Raw genomic sequence first — 27,100 nt, forward strand, 5'->3', positions numbered from 1 at the left:
AGAAGAATCTCGTAGGACAAATACTGGTTTTCGGAACTTGACTTCCTTAAAGGAATAACAGATTCGACAGTCTTTCTAAGTTGGAAATTCCGAAGCACGACAATTGGTGTTTACTGAACAAATGTCACATACGAGCTATTTGACGACACCATCTACACTCATAGATAATTACAACACCACCGTGATATACAGTTTCTAAATTAGTTAATTCTGACGGCAAATTTTCGATGGAGACTATATACTGTCAAACTGTGAGGAACCTTGGTAATAAGAATATGTTAAGATTGAAAAATTCAATTTAACGACAATTCTAAGAATTGGGTAAATGCAATCACTTGTCATGCATTAAGATACACTGAACAGACACCCGGTGAGGTAGAAGATAAAATCCTCTCACAGAATGACACTATTTGTGCTATAACGACAAGTATTAATTAAAGGATTTTAAGAATTGGTAAAATCTTATTACTTTAGCGGTACTATGATACGTAAATGTCAAGTACAAACGAAAAACATGTTTTCTTAAGACGCCTGCAGATGATCCCTCCCAATGAACGCAAAGCACGACAAAATGTCAGTTCTCTAAAACATGAGATTTAAGCACTTATTTATCTGAACAGGATTAAAGATAGAACAAAAAATATTTGTACAAACTGTTATAGCAAAGAATAATGAATATTGAACGTCTTAATTGATAGTACATATTTCCAAATAGTCTAGTGAAGTTTTTATTACAAAAACGAAACAGAAAAAGATAAACGTTCAATTCTTACATTAAGAAAATTTTGAAAAATTGGCGAAAAGAATTGTGGTTCTAAAGGACCAATCACAATATAGTCTTTCAAGCTTAACAAACACGGAGCGCAGGGCAACGACGGTTATCTACTTTCTATAAGTAAAGAAAGAAGTCAAGTAAACATTATAAAATACAAATTGAGCTTTAGCAACAAAAATGACCTAGATACACCGTAAAAAATCGTAACGCTGTTTCAAAATCCCAGACCTATTAATTTTGGTATGATGAATTCGAAGAAAATATGTGTAAAACCGAAATATTATAAAAGTTAATAATCTAGGTGCTTAAGTCGGTGTAAGAGAATTATGTGGCAGTGAGAACACCGGAAAGAACACATAATATAATACTGAACTTTAGACTACGATCGATTGCCTTCTCGACACAAACAGACCACTTGAGTTAGGAAGTACACGGACTACAGTTTAGCAAATAATCAACAGTATGAGTGACATTACTGACTATTTATTCTATATTAACTTTTGATTATTTTCAGATGATTTCCATTCCAACTTTATTCAGTAGTAGACGAAATATTTGTTTTAAGATGGCCAATCAAGTGGATTTTAATCTATGCTGAGTAAATGAAGTAGCCAAATTCGTAAGATTCAATATACTTTAGTGATAATTCATCTCTAACTGTTGTTTCTGGTTATTGGTGTTGATTAAGGGCCTACAATGTTTACGGATTTAGGGACAAAACGATTAAGATACTCTACTACGATAGGTTATCATCAAAATCGACAACGGCTATTTACACACGACACATTAAACCCTGACGGCTAACACGAAAAGAGAACAGATTGCAGGGAACTTGATGTTTGAAGTTGGACAAGCAACACAGAACGAGTTAGTACAACTATTGTATCTATAGTAGCGAAATGAATTCCAAGCACATAGAAATCTAGCGAACTAAGAGCAATGTCAACCAGAGAGCAAAGGTCTTGCGTGAAAATGCGCGGGCAGTTATCGTTCCTGAAGATTTCTTGGCATTTCTAGTAGAATTTGATTAATCTTGTGACTATCTTAGCACCAATCAATATCAGCGAGAAATGCACTAATTAATTCGCAGTCTTTCACATGGAAATGTATTTTAAAACTACGTGATAGCTTTCGTACTAGATGTCAGTCAATAAATTTTGAAGTGTTCTGAGGTCAATGCTCTGAAAGTGGCTTTCTTAAACAACTACAATCCAAGGTTCCACAATCAACTGAAGATAAAAGATGATAAAGATACTGAGAATTTGCAGATCAGTCACATACTTTTGAAACTGTTAAGATTTTAATGCTAGATTATCCAGGCTTCCGCCATTATTTTACGCGAATTCAACGGTGATCGCAAACAGAATTGAGTGGCAATGCTACTAACGTCCAGGTATCCTCTTTATTGATCACCATATGGTTTGATACAAACAGATTGTGGCTAGCAGTGGAACCCAAGGCGCGTTTCGTCCTATTTGGGACTCGTCAGTTAGATGTGCTTGCACCCTATAGTTTATGTACAATTCATGATTCAAACAAAGTACCTTTTCTTCAAACGCCAATGCAACATCCACTTAGCTACTAAGTGTAGATAACCTCTCAATTGTGCAATGGGTACTAATTTAATCTATTTTTTTAAGGGTTATTGGGTTATTCTATTGTTGATATCTTTGACTAAACTCCGATTAGTCAAGAATATAAACAAGAGGATAGCTTCAGAACTCTTGCATGGTATGGTTACTTTATGGGACATTTATGCATTCTCGTGGTTAATTGGAATTGTTCTCAAGCAATCGATTGAATTCGTACGTCCGTAGTAAAATGGCTATTTTATTTTTGTTCATCTTTTACGAAGAGTGCTTCCGCTTATCGGATTACCGTGAATGTAGGTTTTCAAGTGGAACTAATCCCTACAAAATATAGGACCACGCTTATATTACGATGAGTCTGTAAAATGTTATGACACTATTCGCTTGTATGTTTGTTAACATAAAGCTGACATGTTAGTTGGATGATCGCTGGAAATGAGGCAAGACAGAATATTACTAATGCCTTAGATTTAGAAGCCTGAATAATTTGAGTATACAATCTTGCATAGTATCGAAGTCAGAACAATCTAATCTCGCAGTAGACATGATATACCTGAACCAGTTAAGTAGAATTAAATCGTCGAAACTTTACGATTTCGACGAGTTTGTGATATTATATCAGCTTTTTGATCATCAAAACATATTTTCGGATGTTGTGTGTTATGAACTCACATCTCACAAAATATGTAAATTATACAGGATTTTTCCAACTAAAGTTATTTATTATTTAGATACATATGTTTTGAAATATTTAGTTATTTTCCTCTACTTACATAAAATGTCAAACTAAATTAAATCCCCTAATTACAGATGTGTAAAGCTGGAATTTCATACTTCTTCACGAAGATGAATTAGACAGACTACAGAGTGTGTATACTGATTGAAAATAGATAGTGGTAAATTTACGATCCAGACCTCTATAATTAAAAGCGCAATCCAATAGTATAATGATGTGTCAATATGCTAGTTTATTATAATCCACTTGATCATAATTGTACACGCTGGAATAAAAAAGAAACAGAATTATAAAATTTGTTTGTACGAATGCAATTCCTAATCGTAACTTTACTTACTGAAACTAATAAATTCCTATTAACTAGTTGTCAATCTAAATGGAAGTATGAATTAATGACTTTTGTGCTATTGTTTTGTAAGAAAACATCTTGTGATACTAGATAAAACCTTATCAAGTTAACTAACTTTTTGTTGTTTTTTACGACCATTAGTTGTCTCATTTGTCGTGTTAATCATTGATGATTTCAAAGGTTTTTCGGATGAGTTTTGTACACTAGATGTGTCACCGAACGGTTGCTCAACGTCTGTAACATAAAACCCGTGTTGCACAAGTTGCTGATTATTATCTTGATTTGGTTGCATATTATTAGGAAATGACATAATTGGACTGGATGGATGAGGACTGAGTGATGATAAAATATCGGATTGGGAAAATATGAGTTTATTTGGCAAAGCACCAGATGGCTGTTGTTGCTGCTGCTCTAAAGACGCGGGATTTATATTGAAAGATCTAGAAGATGAAACACCATTCATTTTTGTTTGTAACTCAATGGTCATTTGGCCACGACTAATATCAGAATCATTAGAAGTACAAGGACTTGCAGAAGATGATGTTAATCTTAGTGAAGTCAGTTTGGGAGGCCCAGAAAACAAATGAGGGAATTCATGCTCACAAAATAAATTGCCATCCATAAAACACACTTTATCACCGGGGTGCAACAGAGAATGACAGTGAGTACAACAAAAACAGTTCACATGATAGACTTTGTCTTGACATCTCATCACCAATTCATCTGGAGGAATTTGAACTCGACATTTGGCGCATGTTCCTGATAGGCCAAACAGTCTACAAAAACAAAAGGGGGACATCCAAAAATTATTGCAATAATAAATTTGAATGCTCTAGCTACTATATGAAGTTTTCATCTGTTTTACGAACTATCCTTCAACTATTTGGTCGTCTTCTTGAACCACACGTTTCGGTTTAGGAAAATAATCATTAGCTCTGGTAGTCGGAGTTCAAAGTCTATTACATGACTAGTCAGGTGAAATAGAAATTAATTTTAACCATTATAAATTTTAACAGACTTGAAATTTATGTACAACGGGAGTAGAAACTAAATACGCATACGTAACAAAAAGGACTCATTGAATATCAGTAGAAAGGAAACTGGAATACAAAAGTAGATCAAGTTATTAGAATAGCAAATTGATGTCGAGAACTCCCTCCAAATAAAACTAGACCTTAACAAGCGAAATCGGCCAGTTCATTTAAAAGGTAAACTCCAAATAAACAAATATGGCTAACGAAAGCTTCAAACGTTTTAGTCCAACAAGTGTTTAGTGGGTAAAATTTGTGTTATAAATGACAATCATATTATGTCTATACTATAAAGTATATACGGACAACCAAACTTGTATGTATAGAAAACAAATAAGTAATTTACGTATAAATTAAGTTTAAATGAGCTTTCTAAAAGTTAATTAGCTAGTAGACTATGGTTACTATTTGTGATGAGTTTATTTGTTTACTGGCATCTACCTTGTTTTCCTCTACCATTTATTATGTTCAGTTTTCCAATAAACAGTTAGATAAAAAAAAGAAAAATAACTAATTTTAGGCACCATTATTTTTTGCATCAGAAATATTACTTTCGTCCTATCACTTACCTTCTTTCCGCTATTTCTCTAACTTGGTTTTTGTCTGGTGGTAACAAACATGACAAAAAGAAATCAAAAACAAACGAGATGAGGAAGTGACAAGACCAGGGAAAAGGGGGGGATACAATGAAATGAAATGGTATGATACTGAGGGAATGTTTATATATATATATATATATATATATATATATATATATATATATATATATATATATTGCAATACCATAGCAGAGAAGAGTTGGAATAGCATTATGTATCAACTTAGGTTAGACGCTTCTTAATTAACGTAACTACAAAGGTATGTCACTTACACATTAACAAAGCGTAACTACCTAAGCATGTTTATATGTGCACAAGACAGTATACAGCATACGTACATAGAAGCAACCATGCGAGAAGCTAATTAAGAAAGGATAATTAATAGGCTAAACTTTTTCATTAGAAAATAAGAGAAAACTAATTTACAAAAAGAGTATGTCAGACCAAAATAGAGTATATAGTTAATCCGATGGTTTTATACAAAAATTAACAAACGAGTATGAAATTACTTTTTAAAAATAACCTTGCAGTTGTTTAATAGAGCTGAGCTTCAAATATGATGGGATACATCTAGAGGAAATAAGTTTGCACAACTTGGAGGTCTATAAAGACCATCGAGTAACCACAAAGCGCCTCTAAATATGACTCGATTATAAAATTATCCGGTAGTATACTACGGAGATCAAACAATAGAAGCTGTTTAATTTTAAGATTGGTTAAAGCGAAATATAATCGAACTACGAATTCAGATTTAAACTTGTAATATACGGATTTGATTAATTTCTACTACCAAGTGTGCTGTCTATCTACGTACACTAAGTAAAAGTTGGAGAAATGTGAGAATGGGCAAGAAAATGTTACCCAATAGAAACGATTCTGAGCCGCACTTTTAACTTTTAGTAGTCGACAGTGGTAAGTCAGAACCACATAAAACAATTGTGTACTTTACTGAGCCATATTGCTTTTCCGATGATTGGTAATAATATCAGGCACTCAATACCGTGATTTATAAGATTCATCTATTTTTATTATTTGTTTATTTGAACATAAATATTGGTAGAAAAGGGAACTGAATACATATGCGCCACATAAGTCAATTGGTTTATGTGTGGTACAATAGTGCGCCAAATTTATGTGTGGGCTACGATACTGTCCGGATGCCCAAACAGAAGCAGGAAGATTGAATGCTTGAACAGTTATTTTTTGGAAATTAGTTAATAATCCTTAGAAATGGTGCAACGAGACAGTGAAATGAAATCATTTCAAGTTAACTTCTACTACCACAATATGACTAATGCCAAACAGAAAAGAAACTTGGTTATAAAATCGTAAGTCTGGAATTAAACAAAAGCAATAAGTGGTATTTGAATATTCCAAAGTAAATGAAAAACACTAAGAACATCGGCTAAAGAGTCATCATAAACTCGTTAATTTAATATCAAAGAAAGCAAGTTATATTTTAAGAGTGGATGAAAATATTGCTAAATTCACTACAAATCAGACTACTTAGCCAGATACGATAAGCGAGCTCCCAATTGCGAGTTTGATCGTATTTCTGATTTTTAACTGTAGAACCTGATGAGAACTTAATGGAAAAAATCCTTCGTTCATCAGTTTTCCGATATGAAGAGAATTTTGTCTATTTCTACTTAGCAAATGCGAAATAGCAAAATACAAGAAACGACTGACATCCAACTCTAAACGATAGAGACATAAGTAGAAAATAAATTGAATCTAGTCAGTCAGTTACAACGTAGGACCAGGCACATGTGCATCGGTTCAGGTTGCCATACCTCATTAGCACAGCAAGATGAACACCGGATTCACAGCAGTGGTTAGGTCAAAGGTGGTAATATATAGGAGAAAGATTGCATATAAGGATACAGTACAGGAAGAAAGAAGTAGTTAGTAGAAAGAAAGATATGAAGTGATTTTAATCTCTTAGTTTAAGGGAAGACAGGGAGTGTATACACTTACACCATTGTGATCGATTCTGAGCCATGTCACCAAGAGTCTCCAACCATTGGTTACGAAAGTCACGCGGACCCCAACCAAGTAGTCTGCATCTACCAACATGGCTCAGACTAGAAGTTAGTGTCTTCAAGCACTGATGCCACGTTTTAGTTTGGCCGCCCCTAATTCTCTTCCAACCATCTCCAATACCGGATAGCATTGCACGTCGTGGTAATCGGTGTTCGGGCATACGTAACACGTGGCCCAACCATCTCAGTCGATGAAGATTCACAACCTCATTAACTGATTTACCATCATTACCTAAAACCCTGCGTCTAACCTCAATATTACTTACCTGGTGATCCCAACAGACGCCAGCAATATTTCTAAGGCATCTGTGGTCAAATACTAGTAGCTTACGAGTGTCTTCTACTCTTAAAGGCCATGTTTCGCTGCCGTAAAGTAAGACAGAACGGACTGCCGCGCAGTATACTCGTCCTTTTATTGATAGACGGATGTCTCGCCTTCGCCAAAGGTGACGTAAGTTGGCAAAAGCCAAACGAGCTTTTCGAATCCGTGCTGAGATTTCGTCAGACACCAACCCATTATGGCTGATCAGACTTCCAAGATAAGTGAAGTTGTCGACGCGTTCGACCACTTCACTCCCTATCCTTAGTTCAGGTGTTGACGCAGACCAGTCCTGAAGCAACAACTTGCGTTTAGAGGGAGAGAAGCGCATTACAAACATTCTGGCATTGTTGCTTAGTGCTACCAAAAGACTCTGCATTTTGTCAGCGGAGTCTTCAATGGTAGTAGTATATAAAAAAAGGATTACATAGAAGGATATAGTACAGGAAGAAAAAATTAATTCGTAGAAAGAAAGACATAAAGCATTTTTAATCTCACAGTTTAATGGGAGACAAAGAGTTTATACAACGATGCCATTGTGATCGATTCTGAGCCATGTCACCCAGTTTCCAATCATTGGTTACGATAGTCACGCGGACCCCAACCAAGTACTCTGCATCTACCAACATGGCTCAGACTAGAAGTTAATGACTTCAAGCACTGATGCCACGTTTTAGTTTGGCCGCCCTTAACTTTCTTCCAACCGTCTCCAACACTAGTCAGCATTGCGATTCATGGTAATCGGTGTTCAGGCATACGTAACACGTGGCCCAACCACCTCAGTCAATGAAGATTTACAACCTCATCAAGTGACTAACCATCATCCCCTAATATCCTCCATCTAACCACACTATCACTTACCCGGCGATTCCAGCACATGCGAGCAATATTCCTAAGATATGTGATCAAATACTAGTAGCTCAAGAGTATATCTTACTCTTAATGACCACGTCTTGCAGCTGTAAAGTAGAACAGAACGAACTGTTGCGCAGTATATTCGTCCCTTAATTGATAGACAGATCTAAAAGCTTAACCAATATGTAGCATCGAAGATAGTTACGCACAATATGCAGAAACTGGTAATATAGCTACAATAACAATAAAAGTAGCGATTCGAAGTGATATATTCTGTAGAAAAAAAATAGCGACGATACTTCCAGGTGGCTTAGTGATTAAGTCAACAGACATTCAACCGACAGGTTTTTGATTAGATCACCTAATATTTGGTTTGGAGTTGTGTAGTTTCATTAACCCTTAAAAGGTTTTGCCTGAAGTTGAGTGTACAAACTTGAAGATGAAATGAATATATAACACTAGAAGAAGTAATATATTGAAAAAAGTCAACCAAATCGAATAATTTTCTGTCATTGAAAAGTGATATAAATCTATGTCTTTTCGTCACAAAATGTGAAGTAGTTAGATCTGAGAGTTTATCAACTCATCGATTGTACACTTATGATGTTTAATGGTGGTATTTTACAGAGGCAAATAGCAAAGTAACATGAAGTTGGACAAACTAATAAAGAGGATACTAATATTAGTGAGCCAGCAAAAGTTAAAACAAGTTAGGACGTATCAAAATATACGACTCGTATGTAGGATAACACGACGTTTTAAACCCACAGGAAGAATGCATTTGCTTCATTGCTATCAGATTACTAATTACTATTATTAACTCACCAACCAGCTACATCTGTGTTCTTGACTCTTGGCTAGTGTACGTATGAAAGCTAATAATGCTACTCATTTGATCAAACTGAAGTATAGAGCAGTTCGAATCAGACTGAAAGTCGAACGCTTTGCCAGTCACTACTCCGTCAAATTTACATTATTAATATTACTGAAGGGCTGAATGAAGAATCGGTCTCCATGACATCACTAAATATAATCTGGAGCTAAACCAGATGGTTCAAGATTCGCTACAAATTAAGGTGCAAAACTTAGTTACTATAGCATGCCACAACAAAACGGATACAAAAATAACGATGGATAGGTAAACTAGTGAAGTTATTCTTAATAATCTAGATGATAAATAAACTAATAGGGATGATAAACTTACTTAAGGTAATCTTGTCGACATAACAGCATATTTGAGCGAACAAAAACGGAAGGTCCTAATTCATCAAGCCGTAGACCACAACAAGAACAATTCAAACAGGAAGTGTGCCAAAACCGATCGATTGCATTTAACAGAGTTTTCTCTACTATGGGACCACCGCATCCAGCACATGATATAGACATTACTTAATCCGAGAAAAATTTCACATGGACACTACATGTATCGAAGATATCAGGAATAATTCCGGAATAGACTTAATTGAAACGTGCCCGACTAAACAATCCTATAGTCAGTAACGATATGTCAATGCTAGCCTAGGCATGAACAATGTCAGCGTGAAATTCATGCTATGAACATTATATGTGTCTACTCTCACTCTGATTGGTCAGTTGAGCTTGTCATATTACGCTCAGTTGTTAGCTGACATCCAATAGAGGCGACGAATTCACATAACCTTGACCCATAGACTACATTGACCATAAAAGTTGAGGACAGGTATATTGTCCATGCACATACAATGTGTATATGCATCTGGATTCAATGCCTCAAATGAAAGGACATTTACACCATACATTCGGACAATAAATAAACCATTTGCATATGGAGTTATTAACATGGTATGAGTCACTTCAATGGTAATATTGTGCTTGATCTGCATTTTTTATGCCATTTAATTATCCGTAATTAGTTGGCGATCTCATAAAATTGAAGCTATATTCATTGTACATACTGGGGCTAATCATATCATTTTCAGAATGAAATTTTGTATTGAATAATGTATCCTTATCATTTTGGCATCTCAGCATAAGATATTTGCATTTTACAATGAGATCACTGCCTAGCTGTTTCATAGAGGTCTGTTAAAGGATAGTCAGCAACAAAGATCAGAATAGCGGTAATTTCATGCCAAAAATGCGATTGATCGAATCATCCATGGTATATGGGTCGTCTGTTAAAAGTAAATATACTCGTATGAAAATGTAGGCTTCAGGTCATATGATCATTACTCTGTGCTCAATAAACATGACAGTCAAGTACAACGGGACCTAAAAGAAATAGTCGCAACGACTGGGAATAATTACTAACCAGTTAGACCACAGTAGTACGCCTGAATAGGTTTTAATTCATACAACCTGACTGCTCAAATCACTTGCCCCAACTACTTGGATGAACTAGAGTTGCTTAAAATAAATATTCACAACTAATGAAGCGAATTAACAATTTTGTATACCAAACGACACAGCTGAATACAGTGCTAATATATTTATGTCTTAAAACCAGCACAGTGTGTTGTGAATATGTCAACAGCGACAGAAGTGTTTTTTTATTGCAAACTATCTTAGAATACTTCACCTAGTAATGCCATTGTATTCTGGAACTTGAATGCTGCAGACACGGTTTGATCACAACAGTGCCAATACAAATACCATACAAACTTGATCTCGTTGTATAATGGTTGACCTGTTAGGCACTAACAGGATTGTTTTTTCCTAAGGTAAATTTCCTGATCTAATAGGAACCCGATACATTTGATGCTAATGAATTCGGAACTGAGGTTAGATCCATTAACTCGTTCATCGAGTAATCACCAATATTAAATTATCTACTTATAAATCCTAATCACATCCAATCAATCATATTTTTGGTTTTTTATTAAGTTAGGTAGGTACGAAGTTGAAGTCATATCCAGACCCGAAAATTGGATTACGTATATGTTCATTAGCACAACATGAGTGAACATGTTACCTCAGAAATGCAAAAGCATATGAATTAACATCAAAGTCTTTATTAAACCATTTGATTTTGTTTCATATTTTGTCAACCGGGATAATGATGAATTTGTAAAATAAGATTGTAAATATCGGGAATCCACAAAATGTTTAACATATATTTGACAAATGAAGAGCCATCCTCACCTTTTATTAATTTGAGCATTTATTCAAATAATTCATGCTCAACTTTATATAACTTGAATATCTTTGTACGTATAAGGTTCAAGTCTTGTTCTCATTCGTTTAGCACGATTGCAATCATTGTTGAAGGTTTAGTTGGGGGGGGGACTAATTCATACTCATTGTTGCAAACAACACTAAAATATTAGTATTTGTTTTTAATATTATTTTTAGGAATTTAACAGGACAAAATTGTTAGATATAGATTCCATGCTAATTATTAAAACATCTTAAATAAGTTCATATCACTGTACCCATGTTCCAACTGTAACGTCTATACCATGAAATTTCTTTAATTTTATGTGTCCGACTGGAAAACTGGACGTATGGTTGACGTTATTTAGTCTTCTTAAAGTAGCTTTAAGGAAATTCTGTAGAGTTTACAGATGTCTACACTTTTAATTTTAATAGTTGTTAAATGTCGTTTCAACTAAATTTATATGATCATAGGAATAAAAGCAATGGTTATTTTCAATTTAAAAAATGAATTTGTAAAGATTGTATGGAATTTTAAAACAACTTTCATCCTAAACTGACAATAGCTGTGGAACTGTAGGAAAATAGCTAATAACATACACTAGTTTCAATATAGTTTGGAACAAGTTAATAGTATGTACTCAAAAACCTACAGAGAACTGAACTTAAATGACTCACCTCCTGACAAATACTACGCTACCATCCAGTTATTAAGCTTAAATCGATTGGTTTATGCATTCAAATTCGGTCATTTTATAATCTACTGCCATATTTATTCAAGGATATTAGTGATTTATCACGTTATGGTTGACTTCACAGATCATGACTTGGGCGTGCAGTTATTATTTATTTTGGTAGTTTTGTTTAAAATCTTGACTTTTAAAATGTTACATAGATATCATAAATACGAATAAATTAACATTATAAGATACACTATACAACAAATTGGAATGAAAATATTCAAATAAACAATATTTAGTGGTTAAACAATTTTAAATTTTTAAATTATCTGCAATAAAATTACTTAATTCCTTACACCTGTCACTCCCAATGGAGCATAGGCCACCGACCAGCATTCTCCAACCCACTCTATCCTGGGCTTTTCCTATCTAGTTCTATCCCACCATTGTTCATTCTTCTCATATCCGTCTCTATTTCTCGGCGTAATGTGTTCTTTGGTCTTCCTCTTTTCCGTTGTCCCAGAAGATTCCAAATGAGGGTATAATTTTTCCCAAATAATAGTAATGACAGGTACACTATGATAGTTATAAATCATCTCACATTGATTAAGTTGACTGATTATTAATGAAAGGACTATGTTTTGTAAACATGTAGTACTTAAATCTAATACACACACATGTTATCTAGTTCTTCTATATACATATTGATTGGCATAATAAATGTATTCATTTGTTATATGAGGATGGCAGTCTGCCCTCCTCAACCTGTTATCTATTCAAATAACTGGACTATTTGGAGACTGAAATTTCGAAAGATTTTATCAACAACGAGATGGATATTCGGATGTCCAATATTACATTAATGATAAGTATCAGCATTTTTTTCTCGTTTTTCTGTAGCATATATCCATACTGTTATATAAAGAAGAAAAATATCAGTTATCACAAATAAACGATTTTCTTTTCGAGTTTCTGGTCGATTATCAATTGGAAGAAAAAGGCATCACCTTGATATCTTACTGAGTTTCATACATTACATGAATGAAGTATTGAATAGGAATGGAACACTATGAAAGGGCATAATTCCTTATTCATCTAGTTAATTTAGTGTAATATAATAATATATCATATTGTCTATGTGATACTGTAACATCTCAGTGCATTTAATAAAAAGAACTGATATGAATATATTGAACTACACAGTTGTGATGTATTAAACAAGTTAGATTGGGTGCAGATTTTGAGAATGAATGCTTCTGTAGGAAATATTTGTCTCAGAAAGTCACAGACATGATGAATACTTCTGAAATTTCAATAGTTGAAATCATGAGTCAATTGAGGCTAGACCACCATGGAAAACCTGGAAGCACTGGATGGTTGTTTTGTCCTAGTGTGGGGCTCCTCAGCAGCGCGCATCCACGACCCCCTGTGGGATTCGAACCCAGAACCTATTGGTCTCGCGCGCGAGCGCCTAACCATTAGACCACTGAGCCGGCATCCAATGGTGTTAATGTCTAACTTCAACCAATCCACGAAATTGCGCCACCGTCCACCATTGTCCTCAGTGAGTCGATATCTCACAACAGACCTGGTTGAACTCTACTGGTAACAGCTTCTCACTAGAACTCCAGGAGTATCTCTTGAAGTCAATCACTAATGAGCAGATGATTATTATCAGAAGGGGTTTTGTGGAGATTTTAGTAATTTCAATTGTTGAAATCATGAGTCAATTGAAATTGTTGAGAAAATTGCAAGCTCTAGTAAAGATATTCGTAATAATATCATGTGCTTTAACAGCTAATGTTGACTTGTCATTTTCGAAATTTCGGTTAACCATCATAGTTGTATGTAAACAAACTTGTTTGATAAAATAGAAATTTGTCACCAAATTTACATATATGTAGTCGACCTGAGTGTCTGACTTCCAACATTTTTCGAACGTTGAACGTAACTCATACATTACATAACTTTTCGACTGAATAAGTGGTTAATATTTTCCTTATCCATTGATATGAAGGACAATGAACTGTGTAGGGATGTATGACGAAATCGATGTGTTTCAGTTCAAATCAGTGACCTCTAAAATTTCAGAGTTTGTTCTGTATGAAATCAGTTGTTATTTCATCTATATTCTATGGGCTCCAATACCATGAGATGTAGTGGTTTTATGAAAGAAGACAACTACAAGAGGTATAGTAATGTGAAACGTAATTTTTAGAATATATTATTATTTGTCGGTCACATATTCAATTGAATTATTTCTTGAAATATTCCTTCTAAAAATTACCTATTTTTGTCAAACCAGTTAAATAAAGTATTTTCGAGATTTAGATGGTGGTTGGAGGTAGCCAACACAAAACTCTGGACCCAGGTTTCGTGCTACTTCGCACTAGTCAGCAAGGTCTACCTGTAATCTTGAGGGAACTGGTGCTCCCTGGCGGGTTCGATCTCGTGTCACCCAGCTTCACAGTCAGAGACGTTACTACTGAGCTATCCGAGTCGCGACCGACCTCCTGTAGGACTGAGATGTAATCACAATTGATTGATCACTGGGTGGCGATCAATGTCATGCTTGTCTAGTCCTTATTAGTGCAGATCGAATGCTATCGATCATGTTGCAATGTGGCCACCAGTCTAGGTGACTCGACACTGCGGGCACTATGTATTGAGATTTAGATGGTGGTTGGAGGTAGCCAACAGGGTTCAGGGTTTCCTGTTGGCTACCTCCAACCACCATCTAAATCTCAATACATAGTGCCCGCAGTGTCGAGTCACCTAGACTGGTGGCCACATTGCAACATGATCGATAGCATTCGATCTGCACTAATAAGGACTAGACAAGCATGACATTGATCGCCACCCAGTGATCAATCAATTGTGATAAAGTATTTTCGCATAATTAAACAACTAAATTACTAATCTGTCGATGGAAAGCCTCGCGAATTACAGTCATGGTCACTTATGAAGAATCAATAAAGAAGACAAGTCATACTATATTATGAGTTGGTTAAATTTTAAAGCATACATTAAGTAACTATTTACAGAGTCTTAAAGTTCCTGATTAAACAACCACTGGATGGACCATCAGTCTATTGTGACAATTTGCTTTATATTCAAACGAAAAATACTTATTTACTACCACATCATTTCCAGTGATTGTTTGATCAAGTTGTTGAACAAATGATGTATCTCAAATCACCCCCAAATGCCCTGGTATGGCTGAGAGTGGGGACAGTCCGTTCTACCTCTCGAAATGCTCTCAAATGGCCACGCGTATATAGCCTCTGCCAGGCAAGTCCTACTCACTGCCTTTTCGTGACGGGGGTATTGTTTACGAGAATGAGAGGACGAAGAGCGAATGTCCGCGCTTTAACCGGATTCCAAATCAATAGTGCACATGGGCTCCAGTATCCTGAAGGAACAAATGGCGTATGAACCAATTGTTGGTCACCGGCTTCCATGTGACTGCATCTCCTCACGATGCTCCACTTCCTTGTGGATCAGACCTTCAGGTCGAAGGCTCGGGGTGTGGCCCCCTAGGAAAACCACCTGCTTGTGTTTGGGCACCCGGGCAGTATCACAGCCGTCACACATATCGAATGAGATTTGTGTGGCGCATATGTATTTGGTGCCTCCTTGTACCAATATCTATGTGTTAAAATAAAATAAATAATAAAATAAGCATCTCAAATTCGTTCAGTATTGACCAAATTGAGAAGCGATATTTTAGCATTTATCTCAAACCATATAACATATAACTTTAAATCACTCAAGTACTTAGTAAATCAAAATAGTCAGCTCGCCATTTTCTTATCGTTTGTCAGTAATGAATTCATTTTAACACTTATTCTATATGATGTTAGCAACATTATGAAAAATATAATTGGTCAAATTGGTAAATTACAAGAATCGATTATTGTCATCATTTCAACTATAACTAAATCACATGTATTTCACAATGACCTTGAAAATGTTTTAATTAATTTGTAATTTATTTAATTGAGAAATTTGTTTTTCATTAAATTTAGATAATTGTAGACTAAACACAAATGCGTTACGCAGTATTAATAGGATGGCATGTAGAGAATGGATTTACATTATGATTTTGTAATAGTTTTAGGACATATGGTTTTACTATCTGCAAAAGATGTTAGTCAATAAATACTCGTAACATGTCAATGATAAGCCAAATAACAGGATTTAGTGTAGCTCTACATAGGGTTAACAGTGCTTGCTAAATAATGCATGATATTCCCATTTCAAAACGTTCAGATGAATCATGTTATTTTAGCTCGTTTTAGTGGTTGTTTAGATTTTAAGAAGGCCATAGTTATGGATTGATTTCAGCTGGCAAACAATTAGAAACCAAAAAGTACCAAACAGTTATTTCGCCCTACTATGGAATTCGCTACGAATGGTTATCCACGATCATCTCGGGGACTGAATCCAGGAACATTTCGGTTTCGCTGAGAGAGTAGCATCCTTGGATCACTAAGTTTGGATGTAATAATCCATTTTTACAAATGGAGTCGACCTCTTGTAATAACTCATAACTGGTTCTAATTTTTCCAAACAGCCTCATCACGATAAAATTCATAATCTTTTAACTACTCAAATCAGCATCATACAGAGTCTCAATGATAAGGGTTAACAGTAAATTATTTAAACGCTTGTTTCACGTCTAGTTCAGTGACACATATCATTAAATTCAGTTGATATAAAAGTACGTTTGTTCACCTACCATACCAAACATAAGCATCAGTTTTCATCATTCTGAATGCGAGATATTTTTTAACTTATCCTAAAGATGCACAAGTTCCAGACATGATAGTCCTTAACGTCCACAGTTCAGAAATATTTTTAAGATGATGTTAACTGAAGTTAATATGTCAGAGAATAAATCCACAAATTCTTTACTTTCCTTTTTCTTTGCTATATTTGCAATTTTATGTCAATTTGAACAATTTGTTCTAAATCTCATCTTTTAGTGTTGATCAAGGGATGACACAGTCATTCATTATTGAAGCAAGATGAGAAGACTGAAGATTCTTAGATAGTTCAATGAAACTGATTCAGTAGTTCATTTTTTTAGTTTAGAACAGGATGAGCGAACATTGTATTTCATTATACAAATAATGAAAGGGCAAATCTATGGGAAATAAAGGGAACATTTCTGAAGGAAATAAGAGGAAAATGAAAGAGAGACTCGTTATAAAGTCTTTTATTGTCGCCTGCCATACTGGATTAGTGAAACTTTTCCACTATACGGTAACATATTAAAATATCTTGAATTTGACGATGAATTAGTGGTAATTGTCTACTTTCGCCTAATTTTACGACTGTTTGTCTACTTCAACCCTACATTTACGTGAAATGACTTGATACTCACCTAAAATCCCGTTAACTGCAGTCAAAAGTTATCTGCTCTTAGCCTAAATGTCTCATATGTTCGCTTTTATCTCTATCGGAAACCCAGTTGACTGGATTTAGAAAAATATTCATGATAAAAGACATTTATTTACAGAAACGTAAATCAAGGTCCGGAAGCAAAATAATGTTATCAGTTAATGAGTTAATAATTGGTAGTGTGTCTTAATTTAAAACTCAGTGTGCAATGATACGCACCGTTAGCACGTAGGTTTAAGTGGTCTTGACTTAGCATATATAATTGAGACAATAGATGCATATATGAGAGATTGTTTATTAGAAAATTATGATTGTAAGGTAAGCAACCAGATTTTCACATTTGCGATGTTAGTGAGAACTGTATTTCTAGGTCCTATGGGATAATTATAATTATTAGCTTTTCCTTGCACCAAATTACTGATTGTCATAAAACTTTGTTATTCAGTAAAGTAAGGGAGCTTGACAAAAATAATAAAGGACATAAGTCTAATTGACTTGGTTGTCTAAATGTTCCCTTTTCTGTTATGTTGTAAATCAACGAAATCGGAAAAGAAATCGTATGAGAAGCCATGCTGTGACTGATTGTAAACTTACAACTCGTGCAATACAGATTAAATCAATGAGATGTGATCATGATGTATGATATTTCTTAAAATCGCGTTTACACTACTAGGTCACGTATTCCTTTTAACATTAAATTACACATAGGAGACAATGCCTCGTAAATTGTACAAGCACAGAAATCTATGCAAATCATTTTGTTTTCAAAAATACTTAACCATGTTACACCTGGCCGGTAGCTTTGGTAAGGCCACTTCTTTCATAAGAATGCTGGACATTAACTTTAGTTCTGACACGATTTCCACTACTAATGAGTAACTGTTTTTACCTTTTAGTTTTAGGAACTTAACATGAACTATATATTTCCATTATCAGGAACTAGCTCCTGTAACCTGGACTCTGATATGAATGAATAATAATAAAGTTAAATCAGCCCAACGAAGTTTTAAAGTTGACTCAATAAATGAGATGCTTCTGGTACATAACATTGTTATGAACCTTTGGGTCAGTTGTCTGAATATATCGAGACAATAAAAATATAAACGAACGTCATTATTTTTGTTTTAATTTCTCGTTGGATTAATAAACGCGTCCTGAAAATTGGCCGAATATATAAATTAAAACCAACTGTACATCCTTAATTGATATCCGTTTGTTAACAATAGTTCTCGTGAACGACTTCGTGATTCGGATTTTATTGTGACTCTCTTAGCTAACCTTTTTAAAGATAGTAAGTCAATATGATCTTGCGACATGTAAACAGACCACTATTACATAGTTCATACTTGATAAGTGATACCTGGAGAGTTTACATAAGGTACTGTCACTGATTTCGGCGATTTGTGATATTATGGGATGCTAGATGGACGCAGATAACCTGTTGATATTTCTCCTATTAACTGCTTGTCTTTGAAACTAAACTGTACTTCTTGTATATGTGTAGCCTATAAGTAAATATGTATACTTAAGAGGTTGACAACACTGTTAGGAAACAGTCAGCGCGTTTATGCATGTAAGTACGATGGAAATTAATAAAATATATTTACAAAATATAATGAAATGGAAGGATACAATATGCAGTACGGGGAAATACGGTTAAAAAGTAGGATTAGAATGATTATACAGAATTTACAGCCACTGTCATGCCAACGAGTAAAACAGCTACTAATGACACCACTGACCACCTGAAATGGCGAATGGGGATGATAACCACGTAGGTACATTGAGTAAAACTGAAGGACTAGTTTGTAAAGGAAGGGTGGAAATAAGCTACCTAACGATTGGCGTAGCACATGTTCGGCCACTCCAACAGACTCTTTTAGTGCTTCCTCACAGGTATTCTAGTCAATGTACCAATGGATGGTGTTAATTAGATTATTAAAAATATGTAGTGACCTTTTTTACACTATAGTCAGGAGAGAGGACTGCTAAAATATTAAGATTTAAATCTCCTTCTACAACCCAAGTCTATCGCTTTTGGTGGAGTTTTGTTCTCTGAGCTGGTTGGTTTGGTCGTAGGGCTTTCATAGTTCTGAACTTCAAGTAGAAACGGTCAAACGCCATGACATCCTCGCTCATATTAATGCGTGTGGACAACTGTAGACATACATTCGACTGTGAAAATGTTGAGATCTGATTAGAGGGAGTTCTAAAAACACCAGAGAATTTTTAGAAGCTTGGCACTTAGGTCAATCAGCAATCAACAAACGCATTTAAATCGATCCAATCTATCAACCAGTCAGCAAAATTATGGACAAATACAGGACCAAGAATTAAATCAATGGGGATACGATCAAAACAGAGAAGTAAACGATGACAGATTTGAGGTTAACAAAAACCAACCAAGACCATAGTCCATAGGACAAGCTAGGAGCCATATGTGGAGAGATTCGAAGAGTTCATTTCTATCTGAAGTTTGTGCTGATGATGTCGTTTAGAAGAACGATAAAAGCTCCACGATCCAACTATCCAAATCGGAAAAAAAACATCCACCTAAATCATCCACCTGGGCTACAAATCTTCTATACCATCAAGTCTATCACTCACAGCGTTATGAAACTAAACTGACTATTTTATGGGAAGCAAATGAAAATAACAAACATATGAACTCAGGATATTGTAGACGAGCAAACGCTATGTGTTTGTATAGTATCCTGTTCATCTGAAAAACACGGCACGTGTATGTGCTGTTTGTCGTAACCAACACCGAACATGTGCTTCCATCAACAATGAAATCTAAGAATGACATTCTGCTTTTGAAATGCAGAAGTGATATGACGGGATTAAAAAGCAAATCTACATTCTTTTACCAATTGTGATTTTTTGATCAAATTTACTTCTGTTTTAATTCAATATGATAATTATTCAGTGAAATATTTGTGTTTGTTTTCCAGTGTGATATTTTATTCAGTATAATATTAATTTGTTTCTGTGTGGTGTTTTATTCAATATACGATATTCTTGTATTAAATTAATATGGACTATGCTCAGCATGACACTCAGCATACGATTTGTTATAACTGTGGATATTTTTCATATATGTGATTTCATCCTAATTACGATCGATATCTAAATGAGGGTATTTTCGACTAGGGTCGTTGTGTTTTTAGGTTAATAATCTTCACTTGTACCAGTCTTTGTGTTCTTACTTCGCATCGTTGGAATAGTAGTGGTTCCTCGTTTTATAAGTATAAGTAATAAGTAATTCCGACATAAAAAATTGGCGATGCGGTCATAACAATTAGAGACAACCAGACAAAACAAGAAGTCTCCTAGTCTCGTATTCCTTGAGTCAAAGAACCCCGAATACGTTGTTAGCCTACCTAAGCAAGGCATCAACACTCCAATGCAAAATATCTCTTCTTTTGGCTACAGGCTAGACTGCTTTCGATGTCTCTGTGTGTATCTGCCACGCATACGTACTCCGCATGCACAAAGAAAATGGACCTTTTCTACATAGTCAACGTTTTGATTGTTTATGGGAGCTCTCAATACGATTGTTTACGTTATTACTTAACTTCAGAATATCGTTACTGACAGTGGGAACATAGCTACGCTTTCTGTTTATCCAATGTTGCTGTAAGCAGCTTGTTATACTGTGACTACTCAAACAAGGTATGGGATAAATTTAATGAAATTTCGCCACTGAAATTTCACACACAGGTTGTTGCGAATACCGTTTCAAAAACGACACAGAAAGAAACACACCCTCAATCATGGATTGCGTAAATTAAAATTCCTGCTTTATTTTGATTGGTTGCCACCTGAAAGGTCAAAATTGAGAACGAGAGTGAAATTTATCCCCAGTCTGAATTATATGTGCACCTTCAACCTTAGACAAATGTTGGAAGTCAGACACTCTGGTCAACTTAATGTGTATAAATTCGGTGACGAATTTCTATTTTATCAAGCAAACCTATTTACATACAATTACAATGGTCGTGTCAAGTCGTTGAAGTAAATCACCAGATATATCTGACCTTAGTTTGAAGACTAATTTATTTGACGGATGGAAACTTTATCTTTCATTCACTGTAAAGTTGTCAAATTATACTTCTGGATATTGTGTCAGTCAAGTTATTGATAATTGAGTTCGATTAGCTATTAGAAGTGAATAAAATGTTACTGTTGACAATTGATTTATGAACTATTGTTAAGTTTTATATTTCTCTGAAGATAATTTTCACAGGTAAAATCGTCTGCAAATATATATGGGAAAGCTTGCTTAAATAAATAAAAATCCATAACAAATCATGTCTATGAGAACAATTTATCCCGAACGGAAATTACTTTCAATAGGTTTCAACCAACTTCATTAACTGGCAAGTTTCTTTATACTTTGATTTTTAAAATGTTTTTAGTATTATGTCAAAAGTTTTGTCAATTTACTTTTAATTCTTATAATACCGATTAACGGATTTTATATTAAAATTAGAACATCACTTTTCAGTACGTTTTTATTCATCATCATGGTATACCTTTCTCTTTGACAGCTTGCTTGGTATATACGTGAAGAGAAATGAATTACTATATTTTCATCAACTGTCGAACCTCCTAGATTGATTTCCAAGGGATCATTTTCATTGTATCATCATAAAACACTAACTTAATTCTGTTAAACACTTCTTTCCTCATATTTCGCTAACTTCTTATCAACTAACTCGGTTAGTGTATTCGTTAAGTTATCGACAAGCCACGCAAATTCCAAAGTTCCCATACATCCGACCAGTACACCAGAAAACCAAATGACTGGTTACAAGTAGCTTCTTATTACTTAAACTCATAATTCACGCGACAGTCTACGTGTAAAATACGAAACCACCACAAATAATATATCTTAAAAAGTACATTATCGGGATATCTTTGCATAAGAAACCGAGTGACATTTGTAGTTAATCGATTGGGATTGATGAACGAAACAGAGGGAACCAATTAGTCCAAAGATAGTATAAAATTGTTGTAAAATGACTTTGATAAATGTTCATTAAAAATACACTAATTCGTCGAAGAACAGATGCATAAATTCCATATTTCCCTCACTTTCTGCCCCTTCTAAACAAAGTACTTTCCAATTATATTTAGTATAATAGTGTATATTAGTATGAATAAACCTGCCCGTTTAATTTTAATCAGCTGATCACAACTAATGTAATGCACGAAAACCCTAGAACGGTAAACTAGTTTATTGTTATACACAAAATTACCCAGTACCCTTGTAAAATATGGAAACCATACATCATTTGCATATCTTCCTCTACGTGCCTTATCATTTTTCCGTTCATGTTGTTATTCCAGTTGCTCTTCGTTTTCCTTTCTCTTCTCTTTGTTTCACTCTTCTTCTGGTAAGCATTCTACTTCCATTTCCTACGACATACTACTTATGTTTATCTGCATAAGTAGTATACACCACAATACTAGTCATACAGGGAATATTGTATTGATTACTTTTAACTACGTTTTAAGTTACGGTTGTCAAAATGATACATACAATGATTGTAATATAATCAAAAAAATTTATCATAGAGATGAATTATAACTTTGGAATTGGTAACATAATAATAAAAGTACACTGAACATTTTTTATCCAGCAAAGATAATATAACAGAGAAGCACATTTATGCTGTAACTTATTTTTTTCAATGTTCAAACAAAGCAATATAGTATTTTAAGTTCAAGGTTACATAATATACAGATTAAACTTTATGGTGTTATAGAATGATGAATAGGTTGAATTTATTAGCATTAAATTTATAGAAAAATTCTATTTTATCATTATTGAAGAGTAAAATTGTAAATGGAGAATGATGAAATGTGAAATTGTATTTTATGAATTATTGTATTAAGTTAAGGAGTTCTATATATTTATCGTTTGATACTATCAACATCCCATGAAAACCTTATAATATATTTTCTTTCATGACAGTAATAACCACAATTATTTGAGATTATGTGGATTTCACAATTGATTGATCACTGGGTGGTGATCAATGTCATGCGTGTCTAGTCCTTATTAGTGCAGATCGAATGCTATCGATCATGTTGCAATGTGGCCATCAGTCTAGGTGACTCGACACTGCGTGCACTATTGTGAGATTAGATGGTGGTTGGAGGTAGTCGACAGGAAACCTTGGACCCGGGTTTCGTGCTACTTCGCACTCGTCAGCAAGGTGTACCTGTAATCTTGAAGGAACTGGTGCTCCCTGGCGGATTCGATCTCATGTCACCCAGCTTCACAGTCAGATCGATAGCATTCGATCTACACTAATAAGGATTAGACAAGCATGACATTGATCGCCACCCAGTGATCAATCAATTGTGATTACATCTCAGTCCTACAGGAGGTCGGTCGCGACTCGGATAGCTCAGTAGTAACGTCTCTGACTGTGAAGCTGGGTGACACGAGATCGAACCCGCCAGGGAGCACCAGTTCCCTCAAGATTACAGGTAGACCTTGCTGACTAGTGCGAAGTAGCACGAAACCTGGGTCCAGAGTTTTGTGTTGACTACCTCCAACCACTATCTAATTATGTGGATTTGTCGCACTTATTGATCAGTTTTTATTTTGATGTTATTCAATTTATTGCTTGGATATGGTTAAGTAAGAAAATGTATTATCACAGACCAATATTAGCCAAAATTGTTCAGACTCTTCAGTTGTATTAATATTCACTAAAGAAATAAATAAATGTCAGAATGTTTACAGATTATTCTTACTAATATGAATTGAACATTTATAAGATCTACTTGCAATCGTCTTGAAAAACTGCGCAGTAATTTATACGTGATATGTCTTTCCACATCATTTTGATAAGCGTAATTCTGAGTCTCTTAACGGAAAAAGGTTTTTCTTGATTGACTCAAAGTTAATGAAATTGTTTTTTAGTGACAGCTATAAATAAGCTTGAAATTTCAGGAAACAACATTTTTTTAACAGCCAGCTCACCATTGCAAACTGATATCAACTGGTGAACTATAGGGTAATGGACGATAGTTCTATCTTGGTTTGAAACCTCAAAGTGTTGTGAACGAGAAAAACAGTGGAGACAATCAAACATAACAAAATAGGAAATTACAGAATGTCTTACTAAAATCTGAGAATTATGCAGTAAGTACTTCATTTGCAAAATGTCAGTCAATTGTCTCAGACTTGATTGTTTCTTCGTTTCCGCACCAATCATTCTCTATTCTCGTTCTCTTCTCTTCGATCTTTTTAACCTTCTGCAGTCAGGTATTTCACTTTAAACTGATGATACATACTACTTATATCTGTCGACATCAGTGGCATACAACACAACATTACACAATCTAAATGTCCCACAGGATCAAACCCGGGGACTTCAAATTTATGACCTTTATCATATCATTAATCTAGTCGGTCAAAAATTCAATGGTCCATATATCCAACATCAGTTCATCCATGATATTTTGCATGACCGTTATCATAATTTTCAGAATTCACTAAATACTGGTTTTTAGTTCATCGATATTTCAGCTACATTCAGTTGGTGGTATACACTAATATTTAAGTGAATAGTATTTGACTAACTCTTTAACTTATTGAATTATAAAAATTACTTTATTTTTATAGCTACAGTTGTGTGATTTTAGTTGTTATGATTTGGACTAACCCTATAAGTAAATATAATATATATATATATATATATATATATATATATATATATATATATATATATATATATATGCAGCTATTAAGTTTTCCAATGGGTACGGTGTTTATACCATTATTAGGAACGATTTGAATTGTTCCACCTATTTTTATAGATGTAGGTCCTGTGAGGAATGCTTCCATATAGCCATTTTTCAAATTTTTTCATGTAGGGTACAACAAAGATTACTACTTTTGCACTTAAATAATTATGATTTCATCAATATAGGTAGGTTTGTAGGGATTGTTGACTTTTCATAGTTTGCATCCCTGACTTATACTAGCCAAACAGCTATTGAAAAATAGGGAGCATTGGATATATATTTATCTTTAGTAAGAGACTCCTCAACAGTACACATCTATGTGCAGATTCACGTGCTCATTAATGACCAACTTCCAGAGGTGAATTCATGAGTTCTAGTATGAAACCATAACTAGTTGTGCACAGTAATATTGAGTGTGCGATGATTATCCACTGTAGACAATGGAAGATAGTCGAGTAGTATCGCGAAATGATTAAGGTTATACATATAGACGAATGGATGCTGTTTTACTGTCTGAGTGGTTAAGAACTTACAAAGAGACTGAAGGTTTTGAGTTCGCTTCTCAGTAAGATTGTAAATGTTCACTGCTGAGGAGATGAATACTGGGACAAACGAGCTGTTCAATGTTTCTTGGTTTCCAAAAATTGTCTAAGGTCACTCTATACTGTGTAGTAAGATTTTCATAATTACAGTTTCATATTTTTTATCATTAAGTGTATTGATTACTTTTCAGAACAATAGTATTCTAGGACGATTGAAACTTACATAATTTCCTCATGTGAACATGCATAAGTTACATGGGATATTTACAATTTAATTTAGTGAGGTACGTGTATTTATAGATCCGACTGCGGATTAATCTTGATAATGTCACATTATGTGTTATGAAGATCCTTATATATAAAGGATTGCTTTAAGAGAATACTGACTATTGTCATTTCACAATCCTAGGTCTTAGTAGATCGATATTTTTACATCCATAACACAAACTGACTAACGATAAGTTAATCAGTTGTGGTCCTTTTATACGATTGTTTTCTGTCAAGTGTACATAATTGATAAATAATAACTATGTTCCGAACAAAATGATGTCATCTCTAATCTTATTCAAACAAAAAACTTGATACAAACTCAAGTACTATGAAGATTTATATTCAATCACTTGATAATGTGACACTTATTATTATTATTATTATTATCTATCGAAATACCCTGGTAATCTTTAATCTGTATTAAATATGACTAACAGTATCAAGTTATATTAATATATTAAATAAAATTTAACGAATATTTTCCTCATCCAATGCTGCATGCTACAATTGCTACTATTCTTGTCTATCTACCAAACATTAAACTTCTTTCTATCATTTATAGATAAAGAGATAGTGCATCACAAAATGTGTTGATGAAGCAATTCTTCTTTTTTTCATTTAAAAGAAAAATGTTTCACTATATTATATTCAATGTGTTTTGAATTAATTTTAATTTTGATTCATCATTATGATTATTATCAGATATACACCCATTGAATGAGTCTTTTAGTATTTCATTTATTATTATTACTATTGCTATTACTGTCACTATTATTATTATTATTATTATTATTATTATTATTATTATTATTATTATTATTATAGTTCACAATAAATATACACATTTTTTAATAATGTACGTATCATACAAAATGAATAGCGCTATTGATTTTCTGTCGACTCATTAATAAATATAAACATATGAAACTGATCAGAGCACACGAACATACAAAATATTATTCAGTTTTATTTTATATTGAAAATATATGATCCATCTTATATCTT

At 34.2% G+C, this 27,100-nt stretch overlaps 1 protein-coding gene across 3 annotated transcripts; it reads right to left on the reverse strand.

The window, feature by feature from the left end:
- Positions 1 to 574: 574 nt before the first annotated feature.
- LMO4_1 (LIM domain only 4) lies at positions 575 to 9,825 on the reverse strand (the record flags this gene model as incomplete). Of its 3 annotated transcripts, XM_051209375.1 has the most annotated exons (4): positions 9,500 to 9,825; positions 3,565 to 4,225; positions 3,138 to 3,365; positions 575 to 889 (listed from the first exon to the last, which is right to left on the reverse strand). In XM_051209375.1, exons 1-3 carry the CDS (start codon positions 9,679 to 9,681, stop codon positions 3,351 to 3,353), a joined length of 858 nt encoding a protein of 285 aa, XP_051074828.1. In that variant the 5' UTR covers positions 9,682 to 9,825. The 3 variants fall into 3 exon arrangements, with proteins under 3 accessions (XP_051074828.1, XP_051074829.1, XP_012793180.1); XM_051209376.1 differs by lacking the exon at positions 3,138 to 3,365 and having other exon boundaries at positions 3,438 to 4,225; XM_012937726.3 differs by lacking the exon at positions 3,138 to 3,365 and having other exon boundaries at positions 848 to 889.
- Positions 9,826 to 27,100: the final 17,275 nt, after the last annotated feature.

The sequence above is a fragment of the Schistosoma haematobium genome, chromosome 1 (assembly GCF_000699445.3).
Source record: "Schistosoma haematobium chromosome 1, whole genome shotgun sequence".
NCBI lineage: Eukaryota > Metazoa > Platyhelminthes > Trematoda > Strigeidida > Schistosomatidae > Schistosoma > Schistosoma haematobium.